General features: G+C 39.0%; 1 protein-coding gene across 1 annotated transcript in view; it reads left to right on the plus strand.

The window, feature by feature from the left end:
• The window catches only part of MYO3A (myosin IIIA), a 159,429-nt gene that overhangs the window by 107,520 nt on the left and 26,096 nt on the right, over positions 1-25,813 (plus strand). The window contains exons 28-31 of the mRNA XM_075211975.1: positions 2,514-2,594; positions 2,693-2,816; positions 4,035-4,737; positions 14,825-14,969. Of these exons, the coding sequence (XP_075068076.1) occupies positions 2,514-2,594; positions 2,693-2,816; positions 4,035-4,737; positions 14,825-14,969 (1,053 nt within the window). The remainder of the gene's footprint in view (positions 1-2,513; positions 2,595-2,692; positions 2,817-4,034; positions 4,738-14,824; positions 14,970-25,813) is intronic.

Consider the following 25,813-nt stretch of genomic DNA (forward strand, 5'->3'; position numbering starts at 1 on the left):
CTTTCCGCAACATAACTTGCAAAATTGGTACTCATACATACCACTTTACAGAGCATATATCTTACAAAGCATATAACTAAACAAATGCTTGTAAATGTCCTCCCTTGTTTCTTTATATTGATCCACCTATCTGCTTACCTGCCTCATTGTCAACAAAGTGAGGAAAGCAAGGTGAAGAGCTGGGAAAAAAAATGTATGGAAATAAAACAGAAATAGGGGCTCATATTAGGGAAATTATGCTGCTTTGCTAGAAGGATTGATGTTTCCAAGTCCTCTGAGGTGCCAGGGATCACGCCCCGTTTTTAACATTTATTGAAATGTATTTTGGATATTTGAGGGAAGTCGTATTTCAAACAATGTAATAAAAACATTCAAACACACAAAAGTGATACATGTAGTTAAGATTGTTCCAATGTCCCCTCCCTCTTATGATTTATTTTATTCCCACATGCACAAATGAAGACACATAGCGAGCCTGCATTTTTTGTGGTTTGTAAATGAGCTTCAATGTCTTTCTCTTTATCAAGTTATTTTGGTTATTTTGGCAGTAGGAAGCTGACAAATACTCAGTGTCCTTTGGCGCTAGAACTAAATTCATCATTTTGACATATATATTTATTTCATTCTCTTAATAGTGTAAACTGTACCTCCTAACTTTTGAAAATCTGTCACGGGCACTAGGAGTCTTGCCTAGGATTTCACCAGATGACTGGGCTTACCAGGGTAGTGAAGTTCACACAACGGTCCTCTGGTAGCAGGGTGACTAGCGGAACATATATCACAGCAGATGGAGAGAAAATGCCAATAAATAATAGGAAAGTCAGTGACTTGCAGCAATCCTTGGTCAAGGAATCAGCGACTAGCTGATATAGTGGAAAGGCAGATTTGAACACGGAGATCAGGATGGACGTGAGTAGATGCAGGGAGGTGCAGGGAAGTCAGTGGTCTGCGTACAGCAAGTTGTACCACTGCTTATGGTGAAGAGACTTGTCCAGGTGCAGGTAGGTAGCGGGGAAGTCAGTGGTCTGCGTATAGCAAGTTGTACCACTGCTTATGGTGAGAAGACTTGTCCAGGTGCAGGTAGGTAGCGGGGAAGTCAGTGGTCTGCGTATAGCAAGTTGTACCACTGCTTAATAGGTGAGGATGTGTACAAGTGTAGATGAGTGGAAGCATATAAAGATAATAGGATGCAGACACTGAGAGCACAGAGGAACTTGATCCCAATAGGTATGCAGCGTATCCAACAAAGTCTATATAACGGTATGGGTGGCGCTGCTTGGTAGAGACTTGCTCAGCACAGATATGCAGGCCAATAATGGATAGTCAATCACAGTTATGCATATAACGACTGAGTAGTACGGTTAATTCCAAACAGGTATGCAGCGTAACAATAACAGTCTATAGCGGGTATGGATACCGCTGCTGAGCGTGGAGACTTGTCCTAGCAGATATGCAGAGTAAACATAGAAAGTCAATAACAGATATGCATACCGCTATTCAGTAGAACAGTCTGTCCACAGGGAGATGCAGGAACTGCAGAGACGCTGGATGGCAGAGACGAGTGTAGGAACCACAGGTGAGTAGATCCGGTAATCAGAGTCCAGCTGAGGACACAGGCAGGAAACAGGAGACTGTAGCAGGTATGGAAACCAACGATGAGTAGCACAGGGAATCCACAGGAACTGAAGACACTAGTAGTACACAGGAGATAGTAGCGGGTATGGAAACCAGCGATGAGTAGATCAGGAATCAGCAGGAAACTGAAGACACTAGTAGAACACAGGGAACACCTTCAGAGACTCACAGGGAATGAGACTCCAAGATCAGGCAATGAGGTAATGCACACAGATGCCTTAAATAGGGAGTTGCCTGATCAACCAATTTGGATTAAAAGCAACAGTCACAAGAGTTCTTGGGAGCTGCACATGCACAGACCATCAGGATGGCGGACGGCCGCGGTTCAGGATAGGTGCCGGCAGGAAGGCTAGGGAGCCACGCACCAGCGCAGAGGCACTCACGGTCCGGTGAGTGACAAAATCTCTAATTGGAAGGTAGTGTGTGTGCCACCGGAAGCCACAATGTGAGTGTGAAAAGGGATGTGAGAATGGTGACCCGGAATCACTAGTTCAACCATCAACCGCTTGCTTCTGTGTAGACCAGTGGAAAATGGGTCATATCTCTCAACATTCCGATTGTTAGGACAAAGCCGGACTGTCTACCTAAACCTGGACAGTTGAGAGGACTGGTGTAATCCCTAAAGTGTTTATGCCCTGTGTGATCAGGTTCAGTGTGCGCAGGCATTACGTGGTTTTACAGTTTATTACCACATAACTATTCTTGTCGCTTTTTATACCCTTGAAGTGCATGTACCGGGACTAGATTATTCAATATGTTATACTATTTTACATTAAATATGTTTGCTGTATTGTTGTATGTTCAATGAGTCTTATATATAATTGAGTAAACTTATATATCCTTAAGAAAATAAACAAATTCTCATATTCTTTTTAAAGCTTACAGAGGCCACATTGTTCGTAAAGAAATACACACAAAATCGGAGAAGATAGAAGATTTCATTATAAAGTTCCAAGCATGTGCGTATACCTTTTACTCTCAATACAAGATGATTCACTTATATGATACTAGAGTAACACGTATCATGTTTTCGTCATTCATGTATAATGTATTTCAGGTGCCAGAGGCTACATAGTAAGGAAGATTAGGAAGGACATGATAAAACAAGAGAATGACGCGGCAACTACAATCCAATCTCACTACCGCGGCTTAAAGGAGAGAAGGAGCTTTCAGAGAAAAAGGTGTTAAACAAAGATATGTAAACACAAATGACTATTATCATTCAATCACATGTTCAACACTAGATTTATGTAAGGACTTTCTGTAGACTCAGGGCTGTCTTTAAAATCAGCTCTTCTAATGTTGGATGCTTTCGTATGCCATCTTGGCATGCATCATTCAACAGTTATCAACAAAATTGTTAAAAAATTAAAATACCATAAATAAATAAATAAAAGTGTAATTCACTGCCATGGAATAATAGGCAACATGATAAGAATATATATTTTGCTTACAAAAACTAACATTTCCATGTTACATTTATACTGCATTTATTCAGGTATCACTATAAAAATGATGTAACAGAAAAGTATATTAGCCTCATAGACAAAGAGGACAGAGACGTCGGGCCTCATATAGAGTTAAGAATAAATACAGGTAGAAGATGCAAGTTTGCACCTTGGCAAAACCATGCTGCGCTGTGGGGGGGGGGGGGGGGCAAATATAAAATGTTTGGACAGATTTGGAGCTGGACATGTCCTAGCACAGCTCTAAATTGCAATGTGAACTATAGCTGTCCAATATTTATGTGATGCATGCAAGAGCAGCCAGTATTCTACTACCTGCAAAAGAAACATTACATCTGCACCCCTTGCATTGCAACATGGTTTGCCCAGGTAGAACTTTTCATTGGATTTGCTAATAACTGCAAAGTAGGTCAACTGTCTTATTTTCTGCTGATTATTATACATTTGCATTGTGTGACATTAAATTTCTACTCGCTAGATAATTGCTCATTTACTATACATTTTGCTTCACCATAGGCTGTTATTAGCTGTTTTTTCAATAGTAATATTCACTATTTATTCAGCTTTATAATAACCGTCTCTGTGTTCTGTTGTCTAAGTAGCTGGTATTAGCTAAAGAAATGTAATTGCTTTATCGCAATTAATAGTCTCTGATGGTCGTATAATTTAAATGTAGCATTTTCTAGCCAGCAAGCTATATATTGTCAATGAATGGATCTATTTTAAATTCAAGTAGTATATTCACTACCTGAAACTAATTGCTATAAACATATAACAAGGTCACCATGTGAGCCAACTGGATTCCAGTTGTAACCTTGAAACAATCAGCAGAGCATGTTGCTTCAAGTTTCTAGAATGATACATGTGTATTCTTCAAGAATAAAAACATACTCATTAATACAATAATACAGTATAACAATGGTGTTTTGGCAGGGGATCATTGCAAAGAAATAAAAGTAAAGACACAAGAGATGTGATAAAAACTGACCAACCAGAGGAGAATACTGCAGTTGACAAACCCATTGAAGGTAAAAGTGAAGAGGAAGCTGCAATTGTTATTCAAAGTCATATCAGGGGTTACCAACAAAGGAAGCAATTAAAAGATGGACACCAAAGAGAGCAAGATCAAGAAAATCCAAAGCATTTGGAACAAGAAAGAGAAGATGCAGTACAGAATAAAAATAAACACAATGACTTAGATGTTGATAAAAATGATGATGAAGATAAAGCTGCTATAGTCATCCAAAGCAACTACCGTGGTCACAGCGACAGGAAGAAACTACAAGAGGGGAGACAGAGAAATATAAAACGTACAGTCTCACTCAACAATCCTGACCTGAATCATTCCATAGACACAGAAATACAAAAAGGTCATCACCAGATTGCTGCTGAAAGAAAATCTGAAAGTGCTGTAAACTCCAATGTAGACAGTAGAGGACATCTTGAAAAGCAGAACGATGAAGATAGGGCAGCTGTGGTCATACAAAGTAATTACCGAGGTTTAAGAGAGAGAGAAAAACTGAAGAAAGAAGGAAAATTAAAGAACAAAAATAACACATTGGAACAGGATAGAACAAATAATAGAACAATGAGTGTATTAAAGGAAATTGAAGATCTGTCATTCTTCACAGAACAGGTGAGTACTGCCTGGGGTAGGACTGCCCTCTGTAACCTGGCAACTAAACTGAAGCCTTAATAAGGTACCAGTTAGTTGGGTTCTATAATACAAATACAATATATTCAAGAAAACAGACATTGATGTAATAGCAGAAAGATATTACTCAGTCTTCCTTAATGATTATTTTCATTTTTTTTCCCTTTTTAGGCATTTTAGTACATTTGCATACAATAAAAAAAGGTTATGGCACATTACTAGTTTGCGCGTGCCCATCTGCACCTTTTATGAAATATATTGCTTTATCTTTCTACTTCCTTGGTTTTTCAGTCAAGTATTTTTAATAAAGTTGTTTATTATCATTGTACTGGGACTTTACACAACTGTGCTGTGCTCTTTGAATTCGATAATTCTATCCAGGAAGTAGCTCTGTGTTTTATTCCAGGGAAATAACAATAAACAACTCGGACTTATGATACAAATATATGGCTGCAAGACACAGAGAGAAACCAGACAAATAATTAAAAATGGATTTATTTCTCACTCCGTCCTCCCTCTATCTAATTCTCCTCTCTCGCTCTCCCTCACTGTCTCTCTATTTACCTTAACTTTCTCTCTCTCTCCCTGTCTACCATCTCTTTCTATACCTTACACTTCTCTCTCTTTTTCCCACTATCCCACCCTGTCTCTCTATAACTTACACTTCTTTATCTCTCTCCTCTTCTCTCTTTTTTTCTATCTCTCTATTTACTTCACATTAACCCAAGTTTCCTAATTCTTCTCTCTCTTACACTGTCTCTCTATACCTTACATCTCTCTCTCTCTCTCTCTCTTCTACCTCCTGATCTTTCTATACCTTCCACTTATCACTCTCTCTCCCAATCTCTCTATACCTTATACTTCTTTCTATCTCTCTTGTATTTTTTTCTCTTTCTTTCTCTCTCTATCTCTACTTCGCAGTAACATAATTTCCCTATTTATTTCCTCTCTCTCTCTTGCTCTCCCTCTCTCTTTCCCTCCCTGTTTCCCATAGAAGTGATAGACAATTAGATACACTTCATGAGCCACATTGGCAGCCCTCTACACTCTGAAACAATATATTTAATCAAAGAAAAAGACAACTATCTGTAGTAAGATATCAGCAGGCATTTTACACAAGTGTTACAAGCTGTAACCAAAAAATCTGACATAGAGGCAGGAAGGAGCCGAGAGCCGCAGGCTCAGAGGACTGCAAAAGTCCTTGGGTTCACATGTTGCCCATCACTGCTCTACATTTTACCCATCTCTCTCCCTCCCTGTCTCTCTACACTTCTCTCTCTCTTCTCTCTCTCTCTCTCTTCTCTCTCTCTCTCTTCCTCTCTCTCTCCCTCCCTGTCTCTCTCTCTCTCACACATACTATCTCTCCCTGTCTCTCTATACCTTACACTTCTCTCTCTCTCTTTCTCTATCTCTCCTTGTCTTTCTATACCTTACACTTCTCGTTCCCTCTCTCTCACTCTCTCCCTTCCTGTCTCTCTATACCATACAGCTATCTCTCACTATCTCTCTCTATCTCTCTATAACTTACACTTCTCTCTCTCTTTCTCTCTCTCGCTCTCTCCCTCCCTGTCTCTCTCTATTCCTTACACTTCTCTCTCTCACTATTTCTCCCTCACTCTCTATACCTTACACTTCTCTTCCTCTCTCTCTCTCTCTCTCTCTCTCTCTCTCTCTCTCTCACACACACACACACACACACACACACACACAATCTCTCCCTGTCTCTCTATACCTTACAGTTCTCTCTCCCACCATCTCACCCTAACTCTCTGTACCTTACACTTCTTTCTCTCTCTCTCTCTCTCTCTCTCTCTCTCTCTCTCTCTTTCTCTCTCTCCCCCTCCCTTCCTGTCTCTCTTTCACTTTCTTCCACTTTTCCTCTGTCTCTCTCTTTACTTCACAGTAACCCAATTTCCTTAATTCATTCTGCCATGAAAGAAATGATCCAGAACAGTTCTGCACCATAACTTTCCAAATCACATATTTCAGCACAATGTATTGCTCTGTGGGATGCCTCTGCTAATATGGCCATATGTAATACAAATGGGGCACTTTCATTTCATTGCAGTTTTGTTGCCAGATTTGGATACAAGTGAACATGTTTTATAAAGAGAAAATCTCTTTGTTTCTTCTTATTACTTATAATCAGATTAACTGTTTTACTATTATAAATTGCAAGTTTGTCGTACCATGTACTATGTTATACAACCTAGTACAATAACTCCGACATTGATAAGTGCTATTGTAAGGTCTCTTTCTTTCTGTGATAGAAAATGATAGTTCAAGAATTAAAATTCACATCAAATAAAATAAATATTAAAGTTTAATTTAAAAATATGTTAAATGAACTATAAATAAATATTTAGTAAAACATTTTTCATCTGTATTTATTGTTTTATTATTTTGATTTTATTAATGATACACTAATATATCATTCTAAGCGTGCCAACCACATGGGGCGACCACACTGGCAGGTTTTGGTCCTCGACCAACCACTTTTTTACCAGTTCTAAATAGGGATGTGCACCGGCGACTTTTGAGGTCTCGTGTTTTGTGTTTTGGATCCGGATTTTCGTTATTTTTGAGGTTCGGATTTGTCTCGCAAAACACTTGACGAAAGGTCTCGGTTCGGATTTAAGGTATTGGATTCGGATTTTTTTTGAAAAAAACATAAAAAGTTTAAAAATCAAGTTTTTGGGCTTATTTTCACTCCTAGGCTATTATTAACCTCAATAACATTCAATAACAAGCATTTCCACTAATTTACAGTGTATTCTGAACACCTCACAATATAGTTATTAGTCCAAAACGTTGCAACAAGGTATCTTTCTGGACTGCGTAGAGGAGTGGGTCACCACAATATATATTAAAAACCCTGAACTTTTATGATTCGCACCAATAATTGTACCTGGACTGCGTAGAGGAGTGGGTCACCACAATATATTAAAAACCCTGAACTTTTATGAATCGCACCAATAAATGTACCTGGACTGCGTAGAGGAGTGGGTCACCACAATATATATAATAAGAAAACCATCAACTGGTTTGATTCGCACCAATAAATGTACCTGGACTGCGTAGAGGAGTGGGTCACCACAATATATTAAAAACCCTGAACTTTTATGAATCGCACCAATAAATGTACCTGGACTGCGTAGAGGAGTGGGTCACCACAATATATATAATAAGAAAACCATCAACTTGTTTGATTCGCACCAATAAATGTACCTGGACTGCGTAGAGGAGTGGGTCACCACAATATCTTAAAAACCCTGAACTTTTATGAATCGCACCAATAAATGTACCTGGACTGCGTAGAGGAGTGGGTCACCACAATATATATAATAAGAAAACCATCAACTTGTTTGATTCGCACCAATAAATGTACCTGGACTGCGTAGAGGAGTGGGTCACCACAATATATTAAAAACCCTGAACTTTTATGAATCGCACCAATAAATGTACCTGGACTGCGTAGAGGAGTGGGTCACCACAATATATATAATAAGAAAACCATCAACTGGTTTGATTCGCACCAATAAATGTACCTGGACTGCGTAGAGGAGTGGGTCACCACAATATATTAAAAACCCTGAACTTTTATGAATCGCACCAATAAATGTACCTGGACTGCGTAGAGGAGTGGGTCACCACAATATATATAATAAGAAAACCATCAACTTGTTTGATTCGCACCAATAAATGTACCTGGACTGCGTAGAGGAGTGGGTCACCACAATATCTTAAAAACCCTGAACTTTTATGAATCGCACCAATAAATGTACCTGGACTGCGTAGAGGAGTGGGTCACCACAATATATATAATAAGAAAACCATCAACTTGTTTGATTCGCACCAATAAATGTACCTGGACTGCGTAGAGGAGTGGGTCACCACAATATATTAAAAACCCTGAACTTTTATGAATCGCACCAATAAATGTACCTGGACTGCGTAGAGGAGTGGGTCACCACAATATCTTAAAAACCCTGAACTTTTATGAATCGCACCAATAAATGTACCTGGACTGCGTAGAGGAGTGGGTCACCACAATATATATAATAAGAAAACCATCAACTTGTTTGATTCGCACCAATAAATGTACCTGGACTGCGTAGAGGAGTGGGTCACCACAATATATATAATAAGAAAACCATCAACTTGTTTGATTCGCACCAATAAATGTACCTGGACTGCGTAGAGGAGTGGGCACTGGGCACCACAATAAAATATATAAAAAACCTTCAACAGGTCTGCATTACACTACACATACGGCTGCTCCTCCATCCTCTCCATCATATACATGTTGGAGTTTTAGCATGTGACAACCTCTTGTTTTTGATAATGTCAGTGCATTTTGAATATTTTTCAATTTGCCCCACACCACTGAATGTACTTTATCTATGATACGCATCTATCTATCTTGACTGCGTAGTGTGGTGGCCCCGGTACCCAACTTGATACCGGGGCCACAATAAAATAAATACACCCTCCACGTGTCAGAATTCCACCAAACAAGTATCTGGACTGCGTAGTGGGGTGGCCCCGGTACCCAACTTGATACCGGGGCCACAATAAAATAAATACACCCTCCACGTGTCAGAATTCCACCAAACAAGTATCTGGACTGCGTAGTGGGGTGGCCCCGGTACCCAACTTGATACCGGGGCCACAATAAAATAAATACACCCTCCACGTGTCAGAATTCCACCAAACAAGTATCTGGACTGCGTAGTGGGGTGGCCCCGGTACCCAACTTGATACCGGGGCCACAATACCTCCTCCAAACATGCTACAGACAATTCGTCATTGAGATCCCATTAAGTATGTTAAAGACAGACAGGGTCCAAGTGTTATTAGTTGACTTTGTAAAGAAAAAAACTGTCCCTGTTGCACATAGTCGTGCAATGAAGACTTACTTTTTCATTTAAAGGCACGATCTTTCAAGTGTAGTGTTTGTAAGTCTAAGTCATATTATACTTTTGGTAAAATTGGTTTTTTTGGTTCCTCTTTATGTTAATTAATTAGTAATAGAATTAAAGTAGGAAATAGAATTAAATAGAATTAAAGTAGGAAATAGAGTGGTATAGAGTTGTAGTGTGGTATAGATAGAGTGGTCCACACAATATAATAATAAAACCCTCAACTGGTCTGAATTCCACCAAACAAGTATCTTGACTGCGTAGTGTGGTGGCCCCGGTACACAATTTGGTACCGAGGCCACAATATAATTAAAAAACCCTCCACGTGTCGGAATTCCACCAAACAAGTATCTGGACTGCATAGTGGGGTGGCCCCGGTACCCAATTTGATACCGGGGACACAATACCTCCATCAACCCTCTAAATCCCACTCCACTGATGGCGGACACCGGGCGCACGTCTAACACCAACATTGCAGTTACAGCCGCAGTTATACGCTTTGCAATAGGGTGACTACTATCGTATTTGGTGGTCATGGCAAACGACTGTTGGACGGTCAATTGTTTGGTGAAAGACTTAGCGGTCTTACGACTTCCCCTCTGGGAAGATGACCGACTAACAGCAGCAACAGCAGCAGTGGCAGTAGTAGGCGTACCGCTGCAGGATTCCTCGGATGAATCCCGTATTGAGGAGGACTCAGTCTGGCTGGTGACTTGGGCTGCAGGACTGAATCTGATGGAGATTGTGGAGGAAGTTGACGAGGAGGGTGTTGCTGGTGTGTATCCAACTGGACCACGGGATTTAGGTGTCCCTGTACCGATGAGGGTCCTAGCCCCAGTTCCTGAACTAACCACTGAACTATGAAGGTTATTCAGGTGACGTATAAGGGAGGATGTTCCTAGGTGGGCAAGATCCTTACCCCTGCTTATTTGAGCTTTACATAAGCTACATATTGCCATACATTGGTTGTCTGGATTTGGATAAAAATAACTCCAGACCGAAGAGGTGCATTTTTTGGTCTTCTGACCAGGCATGACGATGGGCTTTTTCATCCCATGGACATCAGCTGTTTCCCCCCCTGGTGCCTCATTTACAATAACCACATCACCATCCTCATCATCAAGTTCCTCCACAGCGCCAGCTACATCATCAATAGCCTCCTCCCGAGCCACCTCTTCCCGTACAGTGATGGGAAGGTCAGGCTTGACAACCACCAACACGCTTGGACTCGCCTTGGGGATTTGTGATAATTTCTCTTTAGAAGGCAGAGTTGTTTGCTGTTTTGTTGCTGACAGCATAACTCTCTTCAATTTTTTGTAGGGGGGGGGAGGAGGAGGAGGGCTAAGATCCGTGGGTGAAGCTGAACCACTAGTCATGAACACGGGCCAGGGCCTAAGCCGTTCCTTGCCACTCCGTGTCGTAAATGGCATATTGGCAACTTTACGTTTCTCCTCAGATGATTTTAAGTTTCTCTTTTTGCTACTTTTTCTTAACTTGGGCTTTTTGGATTTTACATGCCCGGTACTACGAGATTGGGCATCGGGCTTGGAAGACGACGTTGATGGCATTTCATCGTCTATGTCATGACTAGTGGCAGCAGCTTCAGCATTAGGAGGAAGTGGGTCTTGATCTTTCCCTACTTTATCCTCCAAATTTTTGGTCTCCATTATATGTAGCACAAGATACTGCAGAATGTGTGAACTTGGTAATATTGCAGTACCAATGGACTTATAATGCTGGATTGGTTTTGCAAATTTGGTTATAATTATTATATATATTTTTTTTTTTTTAAATTTTTTATTTTTTTTTACTTTTTTTTTATTTTTTACAAACTTGGGAATAATGGGGAAATAACTATGCCCTTAGAAGCACAGAGCACAGGACACAGCACCACTGGACTGAACAGGACACGGCACAGGACCCAGCAGCACTACGGAACTCAGCAGGACAGAGCACAGGACACAGCACCACTGGACTGATACTGCAGAATGTGTAAACTTTGTAATATTGCAGTACCACTGGACTTTTACTGCTGAATGTGTGAACTTGGTAATATTGCAGTACCAATGGACTTATAATGCTGGATTGGTTTTGCAAATTTGGTTATAATTATTATATATATTTTTTTTTTTTTTAATTTTTTATTTTTTTTTACTTTTTTTTTATTTTTTACAAACTTGGGAATAATGGGGAAATAACTATGCCCTTAGAAGCACAGAGCACAGGACACAGCACCACTGGACTGAACAGGACACGGCACAGGACCCAGCAGCACTACGGAACTCAGCAGGACAGAGCACAGGACACAGCACCACTGGACTGATACTGCAGAATGTGTAAACTTTGTAATATTGCAGTACCACTGGACTTTTACTGCTGAATGTGTGAACTTGGTAATATTGCAGTACCAATGGACTTATAATGCTGGATTGGTTTTGCAAATTTGGTTATAATTATTATATATTTTTTTTTTTTTTTAATTTTTTTATTTTTTTTTACTTTTTTTTTATTTTTTACAAACTTGGGAATAATGGGGAAATAACTATGCCCTTAGAAGCACAGAGCACAGGACACAGCACCACTGGACTGAACAGGACACGGCACAGGACCCAGCAGCACTACGGAACTCAGCAGGACAGAGCACAGGACACAGCACCACTGGACTGATACTGCAGAATGTGTAAACTTTGTAATATTGCAGTACCACTGGACTTTTACTGCTGAATGTGTGAACTTGGTAATATTGCAGTACCAATGGACTTATAATGCTGGATTGGTTTTGCAAATTTGGTTATAATTATTATATATTTTTTTTTTTTTTTAATTTTTTTATTTTTTTTTACTTTTTTTTTATTTTTTACAAACTTGGGAATAATGGGGAAATAACTATGCCCTTAGAAGCACAGAGCACAGGACACAGCACCACTGGACTGAACAGGACACGGCACAGGACCCAGCAGCACTACGGAACTCAGCAGGACAGAGCACAGGACACAGCACCACTGGACTGATACTGCAGAATGTGTAAACTTTGTAATATTGCAGTACCACTGGACTTTTACTGCTGAATGTGTGAACTTGGTAATATTGCAGTACCAATGGACTTATAATGCTGGATTGGTTTTGCAAATTTGGTTATAATTATTATATATTTTTTTTTTTTTTTAATTTTTTTATTTTTTTTTACTTTTTTTTTATTTTTTACAAACTTGGGAATAATGGGGAAATAACTATGCCCTTAGAAGCACAGAGCACAGGACACAGCACCACTGGACTGAACAGGACACGGCACAGGACCCAGCAGCACTACGGAACTCAGCAGGACAGAGCACAGGACACAGCACCACTGGACTGATACTGCAGAATGTGTAAACTTTGTAATATTGCAGTACCACTGGACTTTTACTGCTGAATGTGTGAACTTGGTAATATTGCAGTACCAATGGGCTTATACTGCAGGATTGGTTGTGAAAATTTTGTGGTAATTAAAAAATATTAAAGTAGTTTTTGGTATTTTATAAAAAAAACTTTTTTTTATTTTTTTAAACACAGGGGAATATTGGGGAAATAACTATGCCCTTAGAAGCACAGAGCACAGGACACAGCACCACTGGACTGAACAGGACACAGCACAGGACCCAGCAGCACCACTGACCTCAGAAGGACAGAGCACAGCACACAGCACCACTGGACTGATACTGCAGAACACAGCACAGCACAGCACAGCACAGCACTAAACAGCACAGCACTAAACAGCACAGAACTAAACAGCACAGAACTAAACAGCACAGAGGACCACCTAACACACCCTCCCTCTACCCTGATCAATGCCCGAGTGAAGATGGCGGCGACTAGCGGGGAATTTATAGGATCCGAGTATCGCGAGATCCGACAACGGGATTATGAGTCAGAGCCTCAGTTTCACTTTTGAATTTGGCGCCAATACCCGGATCTGTCTCGGATCCGACTCGGATCCGCAACGTTCGGGTGGGCTCGGATTTCAGAAATCCGAGCGCGCTCATCCCTAGTTCTAAACAACATCTACTCCCAATCTGGGGGTAAATGTATCAAGCTGAGAGTTTTCCAGCAAGTTTGATAAACCAATCAGATTCTAGCTATCATTTAATTAGTACATTCTAAAAAATGATAGTTAGAATCTGATTGGTTGCTATAGGCAACATCTCCACTTTTCAAACCCGCTGGAAAACTCTCACCTTCATACATTTGCCCCTTGATGTTGATAAGGATTGCTAGTTTTAGGTTCACAAGCAGACTGGATTAATGCCAATATGGACTGAAATTAACAAACTGACCATCCAAATGTCTGTATGTATGAGCAGAGTAAAAGTCAAAACACGCTACATGGATTAATTCAAGATTCACTATATTTTTTTTTTCATCTAATATATTAAGATAGCAGGCTGCATAGAAAATTCTAAACAAGTCTTAACATCTCCAAATCAAATCAGCAAGATGTAGTTATGATATTTTGCAGTAGTTTAACACGCGAGAAATACAGCAATAGAAAACATAATGTATTATACTACTCAAAACATATTGAATAAATGTTAGAATTTTACATGATCCTTTTTACCTGAAACCCAGTGCTCCCATTTTCCCAACTTTGTGGAATCAATGTTATTGTTTGTCAGTATAATGTATTTTTTAATTAAAAGTATTGATCTGAATTAAAATGTATTCAAAGTAATTTCTGAAAACTGGTAGTGTTACCCATAGCAACCAATCAGATTCGGGCCTTTATATTCCAAAATGAACTAGAAAAATGAGAGTTTTCTGATTGGTTGCTATGGGCAGGGCTGTAACTAGGGCTATGCAATAGGGGCAACTTCCCAGGGTACAAAGCTGAGGGAGGGGGGGTGCAGGAACATTAATATTTTCAAATAATTTGGTTAAACTTGAGGGGAAGGGGTGTGAGTTTTCCTTCTTGCCCAGATGCTAAAATTTCTAGTTGCGGCTCTGGCTATGGGCAACACAACTTTTTTTCTTCTCCGGTTTTCATAAACGACTCTTTCCTATTTCATGTTATTTTACAAATAAAAGAGAATAATTAAGTCCCTGTCCATTGGAGATAAGGTTCAAATGCTTAATGGATGTTTCAATGTGTTTTTATTTTTAATATTTAATAGATCTCCAAATTGTCAGAGAACTACTTAATTTTACAACAAAGGCTGAATGATATGATTATGGGTAATCAACTAAAATCGGAGTGCGCTGCTAATTACTTAAGAGGGAAGATGATGAATGAAGATGATCCATATGAAATCGAAATAGGTAAGATGTGTTTTATGTTTGAGCATATGAGGGTGAGGAAAATTGCACTGAGTATTAGGAAAAGATAAGAGGAATTCCATGCTGAGAAGGTTTGTATTAGAGCAGGCCTGGCCAACCTGTGGCTCTCCAGGTGTTGTGCAACTACAAGTCCCAGCATGCCCTGCCAGCTTTTGGCAAAGCATGCTGGGGCTTGTAGTTGCACAACACCTGAAGAGTCACGGGTTGGCCAGGGCTGTATTAGGGGCTTATTTACAGCTTTTAGGGGGCTGGATTATCTCAGGACCATCCCAATTTTTGCCTCAGGAAGTCTTTAATCGGTAATGCTTATTTTCCAAAATTCCTACATACATCTGAATTTGCAAGATTAGTGTGAATGGGCATCCTATAACTTACTGATTTACTGTAAGTAGAAGCAAGGGGTGATAATTATAAATGGATCAAACTTATTCTACTAGGTTGTCCCCATTTTCTGATTCACATTGGTGTGGGCACTAGAATTGTCTTTATTGCTTGTAGGTAAACTAGTATCTTTAAGATACATTTCACGTTGGTCGTGTTCCATAAAATGTTGTTCAAAGTTTTATATATTTTCTATACAAAACAGTGTCTGGATTCTGTGGAGTGTAGTATATCCACCTCTTTCTTCTTTTCTGGGTTCTAAGAGGACTATGTACTATGTAAGACAAATATAGAGGAAAGAGTGGCACATTTTCACTCCATATTTCTGCAAAGCTGCTTTGCCTGTAGTGACGAAAAATATCATATAAGCTGCCAAAAATGGAGCACCGGACCTTAGTACATAGTCCATAAATCCAGTAAACCAGTTATAGAAGCTGAGTCCATGTACAGGAATTTTAATTGTTTTTTTAAGAAACTCTGGAAACAATTTACAAATGCTTGTGTGATAGTTAGTTGAGCTTCAATGTTTTCTTATTTTCCTATCTCAAACTACCAATGTAATATGGCCATTGAACAACCATTTTATCATGGTTGTCCATACTTGTTCATCCTGAACTGAAGACAAGGTCACATACTTATAGGCTTATCTAATGCCTACAAACTTGATATCCTTGCCCTCTGAGATTATTGGTACATTTAACTACTCCCTGTATGATATCATCATCATCATCATTTATTTATATAGCGCCACTAATTCTGCAGCGCTGTACAGAGAACTCATTCACATCAGTCCCTGCCCCATTGGAGCTTACAGTTTAAATTCCCTAACATAGACACACACTTACACACAGACAGAGAGGGAGACAGACAGACAGACAGAGAGGGAGAGACTAGGGCCAATTTTTGATAGCAGCCAATTAACTTAGCAGTATGTTTTTTTTTGGAGTGTGGGAGGAAACCGGAGCACCCGGAGGAAACCTACGCAAACAGAGGGAGAACATTCTAACTCCACACAGATAATGCCATGGTTGGGAGATTTGAACTCATGACCCCAGTGCTGTGAGGCAGAAGTGCTAACCACTAGGTCACTGTGCTGCCCATGATTTAATACATAATGCAAAAAGCAGAGGTTGGAAGCCATACAAGGACTCTATATATTTTTATTCATATTTGTAAGAGCTCACTGCCTTTGTACAGCCGTCATGCTGTGTTTTCTTTCCGCTTAATTTAATGCAAAATGCCTTGTACTGTTTCAAATATATCACCTGTTCAGTTTTCAAAAACAAATTAACATTTACAAGAAGCTTTTGCACAGTCTGTGTTCCTGTATTCTGCTTGTGCAGTGTTACGGTGTCAAGACGATATCTAAAGGTATTTACAGGTTCATTTAGTTTTTGCTATCTTCTGTCAGATTCCATTATTGGAAATGTTTTGAGGCAGAAATTGCTGTTACCTGACAACTTTTCAGCTGATGAAATCAAGCTATTTCTTTTTATTTGCTGTTTGTAGCTCAGATTCTAGAGAAAGCAAATGATGTTCTTTTGTAATAAGAAACATGATATGTTTACTGATCCATACTGTATGTTTTTTCTCAAATAGAAAAATAAAGATAATTAAAAGAGAAAAAATAATTAAATTATTGATGGTGGCAGAGATATTGCTTGTTTCTGTGTAAACCATCATAAACATTAATTGAAATGTATTGTCGTGAACAGGGAAATAAAGTGAATGTGAAGGTTAGTGTCTTTTCAATTTCACTTGGCTGAAATTTCCAGCACACAAGAAGATATTTCAAAGAAACTGTAATAATTGGTTAATTTACACCGCGCTATCTGTGACATAATTAATGTCTGTTAATAATTCTTAGCAAAAACAATTGCAGATTATCTTATTAGAACGATATGTCTTTAAAGAAAAAATCATTGTGTTACCATTGGTTGTAAACATAAATATAATTGTAATGTGAGGGAACCTATCCCCACGACTATAGGACGATAATGTGGCTTTGTCCATGAAATCGGGGGACCCCACACTCCCCCCACCCCACTCTCAACCACCCCCAATTTTACGGGCACCAACAGTAGCCTGGCAGCACTGGGATTAATAGTGTTTATAGGGGGGGACCACACGCTTTTTTTTAAAAACAAAATGCTCTATTTTTGACAGTATACAGCCGGTGGGTCCGGAGACTGTTTATCTGACTGACCCGATCACATTGCCCTCTTAATGTCGGCAGTCTGATTGTTGGCATTTGCACTGTCGGCAAACACACTGTCAGTATTTTATATGTGTTGGGACTTCTTACACATAGGTATTTAGGCTGTCTGTATTTTCAGCATGTCAGTGCTTACAACATTAGGTATTTCCTACAAGTCAGTATTTTAGGTGTCTGCATTTTAGTGTCAGCATCTTTTGTGTTGGTATTATTATTTGCATCGGAAGTTCGTACTACACCCTACTATATATATATATATATATATATATATATATATATATATATATGACACCCAAAAAGTTCTTTAAGCTAACCAGCGCTTAGTAAAAGTGACCACAGTGAATCATATAGAAAATTTATACTCAATGTAATAGGCAGCTCCCCAGTCAATCAACACCTGTCTGCAAGTGTTAGACCTAAGAGATAAAATACAAAAAGACAGGGGGCGCCACACATAGTGTATTATCAGTGATATACAATGTAGAGGTGACTCCAACGATAAGAAAATCCTGTACCAAATATGTGATGAAATTAGGCAGATATAATGATCAGGCTGACCGTACTATGGATCCACCTCAGGTCTGGATAACAGGAATCCACGATCACAGACCAAGTAATAGAAGACAATCTGTGGACTCAAATAAATCCACAATAGTGTGATACAGTATAAAAGGAGACCAAACTAGTCTCAAATTACCACAAATTTAATGGCACCACATAAAAAATAATAATGCCCGTACATTGAGCACAGTAAAACAAGCTTATCTGTCCGCTGGCACAAACATGGAAGAGAAGGGTAGCAGCCGGCAACACCTCAGAACATCCAGTAATGAGCACAGGGACCAAGAACCTCTCCAACGCGTTTCGTCTTGTAGGTAAGACTTTAACAAGGAGTAATAATACTCCTTGATAAAGTCTTACCTACAAGACGAAACGCGTTGGAGAGGTTCTTGGTCCCTGTGCTCATTACTGGATGTTCTGAGGTGTTGTCGGCTGCTACCCTTCTCTTCCATGTTTGTGCCAGCGGACAGATAAGCTTGTTTTACTGTGCTCAATGTACGGGCATTATTATTTTTTATGTGGTGCCATTAAATTTGTGGTAATTTGAGACTAGTTTGGTCTCCTTTTATACTGTATCACACTATTGTGGATTTATTTGAGTCCGCAGATTGTCTTCTATTACTTGGTCTGTGATCGTGGATTCCTGTTATCCAGACCTGAGGTGGATCCATAGTACGGTCAGCCTGATCATTATATCTGCCTAATTTCATCACATATTTGGTACGGGATTTTCTTATCATTGGAGTCACCTCTACATTGTATATCACTGATAATACACTATGTGTGGCGCCCCCTGTCTTTTTGTATTTTATATATATATATATTGTTAAATGCGTACTGTTGCTAACCAATAACGATTGTCGAACCTCGATTTGTGTTTCCAACGCACAAAGATTTATTCGCTAAAAGTAGTATAATATATTCAAGCGAAGTGATAATAAGTACAGCCGTTACTTATCGCATGCGCTCTGGATCCAGTGTACAGTCATTCAATCCTGAAGTCTCGGGACAAGATGTCTGAACACTAGATGAGAAGCTGTTGCTAATATGCACACAGGAATACAGTAAAACAATGAAGATGGTATAGCTTGCTTCTATTGGTCCAGGTTTCAGGAAGGTCCAAGGGGTTGTCAATCATTGGCTAGTTCATCCTAAAGAATCCAAAGGAGGGGGTCATCTCTCCAGGGGGTATACTCTGCTCTTCCCGCCAAGATTCCTTAGTCTTAAGTAGTTCATAATTCCCTATCATTCATAACTTGTGTATGCACTCTGCGATTCCTTCGCAGAGTGAACCGAACAGTAGAATATGATAAGAGGTTTATTATGATACCACACATGATATGATTCCTTCAACCTGTTCCATATATTTCACTAATGTGCCTATAACTTATAATATAAAACATAAATACTACTATATTTCGACATAAATGACTATGTGTTGCAACTACCATTAATGTGTACTATTTTACAAGTGTGCTTGTTTGTGCGATTGTATGTAAAAGGCTAAATACTGTTGCTGCCGCGCGTTGCAGCTGCGTACGCCCTTTTACGCTGTAGCGTGCCCTTTTACGCCATAGCGTACCGTACGCATCTTTTAAGACAAAGACAACCAAGTTTGCTCGATTTTAATTGAAATGACTTTATCCAATTTGCTGACTTCGACAATATATATATATATATATATATATATATATATATATATATATATATAAAATGAAAGAACATGTTTATTTCTCATATTTTCGGGCAAAGTCAAACATAACTCTAAAATCAGGAGATAACAAATATCCTGCACTGGCAATATCTCACTCAACAAAATATCTTTATCTTCCCTGCACTGCTTTGATGACAAACACTTGAGGCTTCTAACACACATCATAATGTATACATGCCTACTACACACTCGAAAATGTCAAATACCTCATATATTTCTTAATCACAGTCATACCTACCTAAGCATGGGCCTCACATGTTGCTTACTAGGACATATGTAAGCAAGCTCTTTACAACCTATCCACATAATGACTAAACTACAGAAATCAAGACTGAAAAAGCAGGCCAGTCAAATAATTAAACTCAGTACAATGGAAAACAAATGTGCTGAGGAGCCAAACAGTAACCACAGTAGTAGAGAGGATGATGTTAACTATGGACCAGTAAGTCTAACATCAGTGTAATGGAGGAAGCTGTTTGCTATAGGCCAGTGAGTCTAATATCAGTAATACAAAGTAGGGAGTGGTTGGTAACTATAAGCCAGTGAGTCTAATATCAGTAATACAGAGTAGGAAGGGGTTGGTAACTATAAGCCAGTGAGTCTAATATCAGTAATACAGAGTAGGGAGGGGTTGGTAACTATAGGCCAGTGAGTCTAATATCAGTAATACAGAGTAGGAAGGGGTTGGTAACCATAGGCCAGTGAGTCTAATATCAGTAATACAGAGTAGGGAGGGGTTGGTAACTATAGGCCAGTGAGTCTAATATCAGTAATACAGAGTAGGAAGGGGTTGGTAAATATAGGCCAGTGAGTCTAATATCAGTAATACAGAGTAGGGAGGGGTTGGTAAATATAGGCCAGTGAGTCTAATATCAGTAATACAGAGCAGGGAGTGGTTGGTAACTATAGGCCAGTGAGTTTAATATCAGTAATACAGAGTAGGGAGGGGTTGGTAACTATAGGCCAGTGAGTCTAATATCAGTAATACAGAGTAGGGAGAGGTTGGTAACTATAGGCCAGTGAGTTTAATATCAGTAATAAAGAGTAGGGAGGGGTTGGTAACTATAGGCCAGTGAGTTTAATATCAGTAATACAGAGTAGGGAGGGGTTGGTAACTGTAAGCCAGTGAGTCTAATATCAGTAATACAGAGTAGGAAGGGGTTGGTAACTATAGTCCAGTGAGTCTAATATCAGTAGTGAGGAGGAAGCTTGAGAATATACTGATAATTAAAAAATGATGCTGTTTTCTCAGTAGGAAATTGGTGACTGCAGACCAGTGAGTCCAACAATAGTAGTTGAAGGAAGCTGGTAACAATAAACCAGTTAAACTAGATAGTCTAAACTTAGTATTAGAGAACAAAATAATAACCATAGGTGCTGTACTCTCAGTAGCCCAGAGGAAGTTAGAAACTTTAGAATAGCTGAAATAAAGCTGTTAACTGTAGACTAGTGATTCTCACTTCAGTAGTAGATTAAATACTGATAAATATAGGTCAGTGATATAACCTCAGATGCAGAGAGGACACTGGTAATAGACCAGTGATTCGAATTTCAAAAATAAAGAAGAAACTGATAGCAAAAAAATATTTTCTCCCAAAAATTTGCATAATTTCACATTTGCAGAATTTGCCCTTAAGTGTTTAGAACGCTACTCTAAATATACTAGACATAATGAATTGACCTTTGTCATCCCAATTCTATGCATAGACTGTAAATCAGCTAGTGTGGCAAACTGCTTTGTATTGGCCAAGCAGGTATTGATCCTTCCGGTCAATTAAAAAGATGTAATTTAGTGATGGGGCTCCGTAAGTAACAATTATCATCATCCCTAATAGGGATTTTAAACTTTTCCCCTTCGATTAGCCAATGCTGAAGATTTATTGACAGGTAAAAGAATTTTGAGTTTAATAAACTTTTAAAAGACCAGTTTGATTATGTTTTTATATCAATGTAATTTATTTTAATCTTTTAAGCTCCTTGGGGTTTTTTTTCTATTTAAGCTATTGGGGTCCTAGATATTCCACAATAACCAATGGCAGCTGTGTGTAGCCCCATTCGTATCAGTATTCACAAACAGTTCCCAAATTGCTAGGGTCCTAATTTTTTTAAATAGTATTAACTTGGCATTCATAACCCCAGGGGTAACAGAAAGAGCTCCAATGCTATACAGCACAGGGCTGTGCCTCTAGAAGGGTAGCTAACATTGGTTATTCAATGAGTATTGGTCCAACTGGGGGAGCACAGTTTTTTTTTTTTTAGGAAGCGTAACTTAAGATATTGTTTTGCACATGTGAAGTGCATCAAAGTGCATTTTTACGATCTATAAATTGACTTAATCTATTTCTAAACAAGGCCCTTATTGCTTAAAATATGAAGAAAAGGTCATTGGTTTGATATACTATATATACTAAATGTAGAATGTATAGGGTACATGTATACAGAGAATCTAAAAATATTGATAAAATATGAAGTTCGAATGAAAAGCAAGCTCTTGCCCCCGATTGGTTTTCCTGAATCTGGCATTTGTGCTGTATAAGTTAGAGATGAGCGGGCTCGGATATCTGAAATCCGAGCCCACCCGAACGTTGCCGATCCGATCCGGATCCGAGACAGATCCGGGTATTCTCGCCAATTGCAAAACTGAAACCGAGGCTCTGAGTCATAATCCCGCTGTCGGATCTCGCAATACTCGGATCCTATAAATTCCCCGCTAGCCGCCGCCATCTTCACTCGGGCATTGATCAGGGTAGAAGGAGGTTGTGTTAGGTGGTCCTCTGTCCTGCTATATCTCGTGCTGTGCTGTGCTGGGGAAATAACAATGCCCTTAGAAGGAAACAGCACAGGACCCAGCAGCACCACTGAACTTAGAAGGACAGACCACAGGACACAGCACCACTGGACTGGGCAGAACACAGCACAGCACAGCACAGAACGAAAAATTTAAAAAAAAGTTATAATAAAAATAAAAAAATTATAAAAAAAAGAAATTAAAAAAAAATATCCAAAAACAATCCTGCAGTATAAGTCCATTGGTACTGCAATATTACAAAGTTTACTGATTCTGCAGAATAGACTGTAAATTAGTGGAAATGATTGTTATTGAATGTTATTGAGGTTAATAATAGCGTAGGAGTGAAAATAAACCAAAAAAACTTGATTTTAACACTTTTTATGTTTTTTTCAAAATAAATCCGAATCCAAAACCTTAAATCCGAACCAAAACCTTTCGTCAGGTGTTTTGCGAAACAAATCCAAACCCAAAACCTCAAGCAAATCCGAATCCAAAACACAAAACACGAGACACCAAAAGTGGCAGGTGCACATCCCTAGTATAAGTACAAACTAATTGTCACTATTTGTGCTCCACTGTATAGGACCTAAAAGATTCAGTACAAAAAGTAATAACACTTTCCTTTAAAAGCTTTCAAATCAACATCTATATTTAAACTATAATGCATTCGTGTTTTTGAATCAAGGCTTTTTGTAATGTGGTTCTAAGTAAGTGTTCTGTGTTCCAAATATGCTGTGCTTTTTCAATGTGAATCTAGGGCAGGAAATGATAACTATTATATACCAATTTGGAATAACTCCATACAGCATATTTTCCAAAACATTTTTTGATGTTTTTTATGGTCATTTTTTTCCCTTAGAATTGAGTGACCTGCTCTATCACATTTAATATCTTAGGCAGGTGAGAGATTTAACTTTTTTGTTTAGATAAACCTAGTGATTTCAATTGAAATGTTTCTATTGTGTGTGCTATATATTCTCATAACTATGTATTTCAGTTGTAAATTTCTATTGAAATCTGTGACAGGATGGACCGCCTATGCCACCTTGTCTGTTGTTTGCGAGGGACCGGCTGGGCTTACTTTGCCACCGTTCCCTTTCGTTATCCAAAAAGCGCCCTCTTGCCGCAGTAGGAGGGGCTTAAGCTGCTGTCACCACTGGGCTCCTATACCGGCACCCAGAATCGGGTTTCTTCTGCGTAACTGACACTGCTAGCGTGTCTCCTTGCTGGTGTACCTGGGCTGGTCCTCCTGACCTCTTACTATGGATCAGGGATGCTGTGAATGGATCCCCCCTGGCCTATCTGCTGGACCAGGGCTGCTTGGTAGCAGGCAGGCGGTGGTACTGGAAACGCTTGGGTCTAAACCGCAGAGACAGCCGGAGAACGGATTAGATTTTAGGGTCTAATCTGTAGATCACAAGAAACAGCAATATTGAAGATGTTTTCAAGCAGTTCTTTGAAGCAAGATGGTTTATTTGCTCACACACTGGTGGAAGATACCAGTGATCAGGTCAGATGGAGTCAAAAGAATGATACGGTTCAGTGTACAGGTCAGAGCATTTATACCTTTCAGACACATGCTATTTTTAGCATCAGAATATACTCTATTTATACAAACATACATTTACATACATTGCAAAGCCACTAGTATTTATACTTAACTTTAAAATTCTTAAAAACCTTGCTGTGATTTCCTGCACCTTTGAGATGCAGGAAATGTGGCAGCACGTTTTAAATTAAACCTTCCTGTCTCCAAGTTAAACCTCACACATCAAAAGATCTAATTAACACATGCCTTTCATCAGACCGTTCGGAATTCATATTCACACAGAACAACAAAGGGACATACAACATGCTAGTTTCCCAAACCACAATACACCAAAGGCTTGGTAAATACAGGCTCATTGTATCAGATATATGCATCAGAAACAGGCATATCCTATAGCAAGTTTAGACAAGAAACAAATTTCTTCCCTGGTCTCAGAAATAACGCTATTCGCTTTAAATAAATTTTTACCAAAAGTTATTTAATAGTGATCCAGTCACAATAATATATTCACATATATGGTTTTTATAGTGACAATAGTTTCATTTTGTCACTGTTTGCTTTACTAAAATTGCAGGTGAAATTGACTTCCAAATATATAACTATTTTGTGACTTTTCATTGAAAGTTCATTTCACAGTTTGTTTTTTTTTATTGAGTGATTCATATACGCACAGAAATATCTAAATCTGAAAATATTTTAATATTCAGCATGCATAGAAAATAAATTACTTAATTATAATCATTCAATATACTCACACACTGAGTGATTAAATTGTTTTCAAGTCTGGACGAAATGATCAAACTTGGATGATGATTTTTCTGAAAGATATTTTAGACTAGATTGCATTGTTTGAGATCTTTTGTATAACAGCGATAATTGTAAGAATTCAATGAATAGGATTGCATCTTGGGATAAAAAGTCTTTAGTGTGTTGGCACCTTTAGACAGCATGCCATGGAAGATGTAGAATGTACTAAATTGCAATTTTGTTTTGGTGGTTATGAAACTGCACATTGCCGATGATTTTCACTTCCAAACCACCGAATGTCAAACCGTCGGCGATGTGCGGTGGTTTAAAATCCCCTAAATCACATGCGGTTTACCCCAAACTTTAGTGTGTTGGCACCTTTAGACAGCATGCCATGGAAGATGTAGAATGTACTAAATTGCAATTTTGTTTTGGTGGTTATGAAACTGCACATTGCCGATGATTTTCATTTCCAAACCACCGAATGTCAAACCGTAGGCGATGTGCGGTGGTTTAAAATCCCCTAAATCACATGCGGTTTACCCCAAACTGCATGCGATTTAGGGGAAACTGCCATAAGTAATTGTAAAAAAACAACAACTCACTCTCCTTTATTAATTTTCCGTGCCATTTAGCATCCATCCTGGTCATCTAGGAGGGGCCCCAAATAGACACTGGGGCCCTGCAGCAAGGGATGCCTGACCCAATACTAAGTAGCATTGAGCCCTACCTGCTATTTTTGGTGGGTACCAGAGAAATGAAAAAAATATAGTGCCCCTGTATAAATAATTGTAAGATATAATGTGCCTGGGTAGCTATTAATAAAATATCCTGCCCCATTAGATATTAATAAGATGTAGTGCCCCAT

The sequence above is a fragment of the Mixophyes fleayi genome, chromosome 5, assembly GCF_038048845.1.
Source record: "Mixophyes fleayi isolate aMixFle1 chromosome 5, aMixFle1.hap1, whole genome shotgun sequence".
In the NCBI taxonomy this organism is placed as follows: domain Eukaryota; kingdom Metazoa; phylum Chordata; class Amphibia; order Anura; family Limnodynastidae; genus Mixophyes; species Mixophyes fleayi.